Genomic DNA, 7,452 nt, shown 5'->3' on the forward strand with positions numbered 1-7,452 from the left:
TTCACTTTACTGGTGTTACACAAAACTGTGCCAGCCAAGACCCTGACACTAGACCATTTTCTCTACCATGCTCAATTTAGGTTTTAAAGGATGATTCCAGTGAGTTGTTCCAATGCTCTAAGTGGCTGAACAGTTATAAAACAAAAATTAATATATCACAAAAAGGAATTTCACAGCAGTCTACAGGCACTGGGGCCTGGCTTCCGCAGTAGAGAGGCCTATATCTAGTTGGTGGAAATTGCAGAATAGTTCATCTTGCTTTCCTGGTCATCAAGAGCCCTTTTGCAATCCCAGGATTACATGAAGGGGACTACCACTGAAAAGGCAGACCTAATCATAATAGTCCCCTCCCTATCCTGACCTCACCAGGGGCATTAGGACTGCAATCTGCAGGTACAAGCCAATGTCCTGCACATTCACATTTAAGATCTGTGTGCTTATTAAGCTCTTAGGTCCCCCACTAAGCATGAGTTTTTGTTATGAATAATAATAATAAAAAAAGAATCACTCTCTTGTTAAAGTAAATTCCCCATCTGATGACGATTAGCTCAGGACACGATTTCTAGCACCGTGCTGCAAATGGCTCAGTGAGGCTTCCTCTCTAATGAGTGCTGTATTTGGCCCTCAAATGACTTTTAAAGATAGTGCTGAATACATGCTGATGGAATTGGATACACATGAAGACACCAAAGACTGCAGACCAAAATTTAGGGAACTTGCACTTTACTTAACAATTCAATAACACCTTCTTTAGTAAGGAACAAGACCTCTCCAGTGTTCTGACTCCAAACTTCAAACTCAGCAGGTGTATTCAAAACTTTCTTCCCAGCTATTACAACGTACGGGTAACCGAGTATGTTAGCATCTTTCAATCTTTTACCAATAGTCCAGTGAACCCTGTCATCCAGTATCAGGTCCCCTTTAACCTGAGGCACGCCATCAGCAATATCATCGTACAAGCTCTCCATCAGCGCCACTCCCACCTCTTCTTTGCTGCCCTTCTTCGGGGGTATGAGGCAGACCTGGTAAGGGGCAATGAGGCTTGGCCAACGGATTCTGTCCTCCGTAGAAAGCACCTCAACAGAAGCAGCCAGAATCCGAGTGACGCCCAGCCCATAACAGCCCATTTCCGCTAGCACGTGTTTGCTTTCGGCATCTTGGAAGGTAGCGTTAAAAACAGAGGAATACTTGGTGCCCAGATAGAACGCGTGCCCGACCTCAATCCCTCTGGTCTTTGTCAGTTTTCCGTGACAAACCGGGCAGTCGGTCAGGTCAAAGTTTATCGTTTCCGCATTGGCAGAAAAGTTGCAGCCTGGGCAGACCACGAGCCTGTCCTCTCCGATGCTGGCCGGGAGCTGGAACTCGTGAGACATGGTCCCTCCAATGCTGCCCGTGTCTGCTTGGACTTTTAAGATGCTAAGTCCCAAGCGGTTAAACACGCTGCAGTAGGCGTCACACACCAGGCTGTAGGTCTGGTGAGCAGCCTTCTCGGAGGTGTCGAACGTGTACATGTCCTTCATGTAAAACTCCCTGCTGCGCAGCAAACCAAAGCGAGGCTTCGGTTCGTCCCGAAACTTCCTCGTTATCTGGTACAGCAGGAGGGGAAGCTGCTTGTAGGACAAGGCTGCTTGCAAGGCAACCAAATGCGTAACGATCTCTTCGTGCGTGGGGCCCAGGCAGTACTCCTGATCGTGTCTGTCCGCCAGCCTGAAGAGCTCCCTGCCCATTACATCCCACCGCCCGCTGGCTCTCCAGAGCTCCGCAGGGTTTAAACTGGGCATGTTGACCTTCTGCCCTCCGATGCCCTGCATCGCTCGGTCGATCACCCGGACGAGCTTCTCCATCGCTCGAACGGTGTAGGGCATGTAGTAATAGCAGCCATTCTGGGCAGGGCAGATCAGGCCAGCCTGCAGCATCAGCTTCTGGCTTCTGCACGTCAGGTCACCGGGTTTGCTTTCCGGGTCCGCCGCGTGGTCTTCCCGAAGATTGAAAGGCTGGTAGAGCTGGGACACAGCCGCTCGCCTGGCTCTGGTGGAGCCATCGTGGTGCGCCTGGCGGCAGCGCTGCCCCGGCCCGGCGTGGGTCGGTGCTCCGGGAAGCAACTCCTTCCACCTCCTGAGCAGCCCTCCCATGCGCGGGCCCATGGAGGACAACCTGCAGCAGGACGCAGACATGGGCATCACGTTACTGAGGTCCTTTTGCCTTTGCGCCTCCCCGACCGAGGGCAAAGGGCTGGAAGAGCCACCAACCCCGCACTTCCCTTCCTCCCCCCGCGGGGCTTACACCTCACCTCGCACCCACGCAGCAGGAAGACTGTTAGAAGAGCTGTGCGGTGTCACAGACCCATTTTACAGACAAGCAAAGTGAGGCCAAGTGCCTGGAAGCGAGACCCTGTGCTTCCCGGGGGGCAGCGACATGCACGAGCTGCAGCCAACGTGGGGTGAAGCCTGGCTCCGCACGGGGATCCCCGGGCAGCCCCGCTCAGCCCGCAAGGAGCACAGGAAGCGCACGCGCATGTGCGGGAGAGCCACCACGCTGCTTTCCCTGCAGGAAGGAAGCGTTCGGAGCCGCCAGCCAATCAGAATGAAAGCGAACCCGCATGTCACACCGCAGTGCCCTACCCCGGATGCGGATGCTCACCCTGCGGAAGGAGCATACCATAGAGAGGGCGGCTAGCGGGGTGGTTTCCTGCCACCCCTCCTGCCGCTCGGAGGGCAAACTCTATGATCCTTTTGTCTGTCCTGCTCCCTGGAGCTGACTGCGCAGGGGCTGGGGGCGCTGGGGCGGGCATCGCCTCTACAAACGGGTTGCAACCGAGATGAGCGCTCTGCCTGCTGGGCAGGGGGTGTTTTGCAAGGCCAGCTCTGAGGGGGCTGCTAGGGTTGCAGTTTGAGCATGCATGTGCAATTGCAGGGGGCTCTGCTTGCTGCCCCTGCTCCCTGGCCCGATGCAACCCCCCTTTCCCATTAAACATCATCAGTCGCCTTCCTGGCAGCAGGGCAGAGCTTGGAGGCAGGAGCTGTCGATAGCACCCCAACGTCCCCAAACCGCCTGGGCCGTCTGTGCCACCGCACGGGCGTTTCAAGCCAGGCTGTCAGCCCTGCCTGCGAAACGCGCCGGGGATTTGTTACCTTCGAGGGATCGCTGCCCACCGGGACGAAGTTTAAAGCCTCCCTTGGAAAGGGAGGCCACTAAAGCAACAGCTACTTTCTTGGGACAAAAGGAAGGGAAATCGGGGATGGGGGCGATGGGCCTGAGCGCACCAAGGGGAGGCCGCGCTGGGCAGGGCCCGCTGGTGCTCAAACGAGTCCAAAGAGCCAGTGGACGTGGCCCAGTGAAACTGCCCGAAATGTGAGTGGAGCAAGGACTGGAAAAGATCCCCACCGTCACCACGATGGGGAGCAGGAGGCACTGGCGCTGTTACTGAAGAGCTGCCGGCGTACAGGAGCTTGCCCCGTAAACCAGGCGGGAGGAAGAGAACGGTCCGAGCGTGCCGGGCCTTTCACGCCTTTTGCCGTGGCTGCCGTGTAAAGAGATAGGAAGGAAGGGAGTGGGGAACAGATTGGGTGATGGCACAGAGAAGATCAACCAGGCAAGGACACTGTGCCCGACCCCCATGGGAACAAGAGTTTTTAGGGAAGGAAAGAGAGGACAGTCGCTTCAGGCAGTTGCCTCCTACAAGCATACCTTGGCAAGCGGGGACGCTAACAAACCATAGCTCATCTCTTCCCTATTTCTACTCAGGGCCAGGTGAAAGCTGCTGAGAAGGGAGTGCAGCATGTCTAGGGGAGGTGCAGGCTGTTGCCCGCCACTGGTCAGGAGAGTACGGGACGTGCAGTGCTCAGGACTGGGAAGAGGTTGGAGGGGCAGTGCTAAAATTGTGCCACCATCTCAGCCAAACCTGTAGCAAGCCAGTCAGCAGCTACATTGATGCATCATTGCTGACTTTCATGTGTATTGTGCTGAAACAAGGCAGTGTAGTCTTAGGCAGCTGGTGTGCAGTGACCACTGCTTATTAGAGTGACCATAACTAGCTCTCCGTTGCTTTCCATCTCCCACCTGTGGTACCGCTCGGTATTCTCCTGGCATCTACTTGGACTCTATACTCTGTCTTACTCTCTGTGTAGGTGAGCGTTTGCACGCGTGCACATGAGGCCCCAGTCTCAGCTGGTACACTCAGTCAATATCTCAACGCAAAAAATGAAGAACAATAATTGCTGAAAGGCTTTCAGCCTGCCATAGCAACATGTGAGAAGCTGGAAATCTTGCCCCCTTTTTCGTGTTGGCATTGTAGAAATGTCTTTATCTCTTGAGAACTCCCGCTGGGGACATTTTTATTTACACATTGCACTTCCAGTCAATATTGATACAGCTGCATGTGATTTTCCTAAACCATCTATGGGTAACAGTGCAAACAGACCAGCCTGGCTATTCTACTCAAGCTGTCTATTTTACTGGGGAGTGAGAAATGGATAAGCAAACATGGTGACCGGCATTTCAGACACGGATATAGACAAAGGAGCTCTAAATATAGTGACAGACCCCAGGCCACACTAGAGCTGTGTGATTTCTTGCTTGGAAGTTTACAGCATGAGCTGGGTTAGAACTCATATCCTTCCCCATCCAAAAGCATAACACTGCCATGATCCCACCGAGGGTCAGGAAACAGTTTCAATTGCAAGCAATAGAGGACGGTAGCAGACACATCCATGAATTAATTCACTGAACCATGGCTTTGGCCTTGTGAATGCCATCATCTCCATGATTCATGCAATGATTTTCAGAAACTGGGAAGAATCAATTCCAGTCATAATCAGGTAATGTTATTTAGTGCTTCGTGTCTTTTATCTTCTAAATTATCAGTATGGGAAGATCCCGAACAGCAGAGAAATAGCAGCCTGCTCTCAACTACAATGCAAACAGACCTTTTCATTGCAATGGGGTTCGCATAGCAATTGGGTGGTTTCTCTTTAAACGATGTGTGAGACATCGTAGAGATTCTCATTATGTTCCTTGTTTTAAAAAGCTACCAGCAAAGCAATGTAAATATAGCCAGGCCTTCTACGGTGTGTAGACTGAATGCACGCAGGTGTTTGGACTCCACTGTGCTCATGTGGCTTTTCTTCTATTACTGTTCCATAAAGGGGAAAAGACACAATACCGTGTCTTGGCTCTTGCCTATAATTCTAATTAAATCATGCCCTACTCTACTTTGCTACACACTGAGCCCTCAGACTATGATCCTGGGAAGCTAATTTTATAGTTGTAAAACTAAAACCCCGTTAAAAATCCTTTAGAAATCCAGTCAGTCAAGAACCAGGGTTGGTATAAAATAGGAGTGCAGATCACAAATATGCTGCTAATACTTACCTAGGGACTCCTGCGTCTCCCCTTTTTGCCTGTGGTAAACTGATCCTGTTCGAATTGTGCACTCCCACAGAGAGGGAGCAGGAAATAGCGCCATGTGTCTGAAATAAAGAAATGCTCTCCTCTAACCCCTTCAAAACCAAAGTATGTACCAAAAACCAAAATTGCAAGACAAAGAAATTTACATCAAACATCACAGGACTCTTCAGTCTGGAAAAGCGCAGGCTCGGGGGACCTGGTGGTTACCTACAAGTACACAAGGGGTGTTCATCAGGATCTGGGAGAACATCTGTTCACCAGAGCGCCCCAAGGAAAAACAAGGACCAATGGTTATAAACTCCTACAAGACCGTTTTAGGCTGGACATAAAAAAAAATGTCTTTACTGTCCGAGCCCCTGACACCTGGAATAGACTCCTTCCAGATGTGGTGCAGGCACCTACTCTGGACTAATTCAAGAAACGCTCGGATGCTTACTTTGCTGGGGTCCCTAGCTGACTTCCTGCCCCTGGGGCAGGGGGCTGGACTTGATGACCTTTGAGGTCCCATCCAGCCCTAATGTCTATGAAATCTATGAAAATCACTTTGCTGAAAATGTTTACATTTTATACCTGTAAATCTACAAAGCATTTGGTAGAGTGATTGATAGGAAATGTATGCATAGGCATGGTATGTATGTACCCGATTCAATGGATTTGGATTTCTGCGAAAGCTTTTTGAACATACTATTCCCTCTTCATCATCTGATATGTTGCAGATAGAAGAACTTTGCCCTTCAGATATATTTTTATGCATACCAGGGAAGAGAGAGAGAAGCTACCCTTCCCTCTTCCACTTGCCATGAATTCAGTCACTGATAGCAGGGGTGCTATATGGAGGTCAGATTCTTCTCTTCTATTCAGCACTGGTGAAGCTTCACTGGGAGAACTTGCCATTGAATTTCTAGAAAGAGATGGACAAAAAGGAAAGAACCCAGTGGAGAGTAACCTAAGTAATTAGAGGTCTTGAAAAAATGGCATATAAGGGAAGGTTGGAAGAATTGGAATAATCTACTCCAGAGAAGAGTGAGGGGGGATCTGGTAGTCTTCAAATACATGAAGGGTAGTTATAAAGAGGATGGTGAGCAACTTTCATATGATCACAGAAAAGTAATGGGATTACACTACAAGGAAGAGGATCATAAGAAGGGAGGACTGGAAGGGACCTCATGAGGTCACCTAAGTCCAGCTCCCTGTTCAAAGCAGGATCATCCCTGACTAAACCATCCCACCCAAGTGTCTGTCCAATCTGCTCTTGAAAATTCCCAAACATGGAGATTGCACGGTTTATCTGGGTAGCCTGTTCCAATATCTGACCATTCGCAGAGTCAGAAAGTTGCTTCTAATTTCCAACCTAGGTTTCCTATACTTCCATTTGAAGCCATTACTCCTAGTCTGGTCCCTTATGACCACAGAGAATAGCCCATCTCCATCCTCTCTATCATCACTCTTTTGGTATTTTGAAGGCTGTTACCAAATGCCCCCTCCGCCCCAGACATCTCTTCTCTTTGCCAGAGCAAATAATGCAAGCTCTCTGAACTGTCTATCATAAATCATGCTTTCCAGGTCTCTAATCATTTTTGCCGCTCTCTGCTGGACTCCTTCTAATCTATCCCTTTCCTTCTTAAATTGCAGGGCCAAAACTGGACACAGAACTCCAAGTAAGGCCTCAAAAAAGGCTGAATAGAGCAAAAGAATCACTTCTTTTGATTGGCAAATGACACTCCTGTTAATATAACCCAGTACGCTGCTGGCCTTTTTTGCAATAAAAGCACACTGTTGGCTTATGTTCGGCTTCAGTTAGGTTGTATATCATGAAGACCTTTTGAAATATGAGGAGTGCCCAAGCTGAGGTATCTGGGACCAGATTTCTAGAGGTATTGAGGGCTCCCTACTCCAACTGCCCTCACTAAATGGAGGCAACCATGGCCAAAGGCCACTTCTCCATAGTTTTGCCTGGACCTCAGTTTCACTGTTTGTCAGACAGAGGTAGGAATGCTTGACCACCTCCGCATATTGCTTGGAGACCCATGAGTGAAGGACACTGCA

At 50.0% G+C, this 7,452-nt stretch overlaps 1 protein-coding gene across 1 annotated transcript; it reads right to left on the reverse strand.

Annotated features, from left to right (window-relative positions):
* Positions 1-706: 706 nt before the first annotated feature.
* On the reverse strand, positions 707-2,599 carry PARS2 (prolyl-tRNA synthetase 2, mitochondrial). The gene is made up of 2 exons (XM_006258591.4): positions 2,291-2,599; positions 707-2,154 (listed from the first exon to the last, which is right to left on the reverse strand). Exon 2 carries the CDS (start codon positions 2,142-2,144, stop codon positions 708-710), a length of 1,437 nt encoding a protein of 478 aa, XP_006258653.3. The 5' UTR covers positions 2,145-2,154; positions 2,291-2,599; the 3' UTR covers position 707.
* Between the last annotated feature and the right edge of the window lie 4,853 nt (positions 2,600-7,452).

The sequence above is a fragment of the Alligator mississippiensis genome, chromosome 5, assembly GCF_030867095.1.
Source record: "Alligator mississippiensis isolate rAllMis1 chromosome 5, rAllMis1, whole genome shotgun sequence".
Taxonomy (NCBI): Eukaryota; Metazoa; Chordata; order Crocodylia; family Alligatoridae; genus Alligator; species Alligator mississippiensis.

Bases quoted from the DNA above. Each gene is read 5' to 3' on its own strand.
- PARS2 (XM_006258591.4), bottom strand. From the start codon at position 2,144: ATGGGCCCGCGCATGGGAGGGCTGCTCAGGAGGTGGAAGGAGTTGCTT.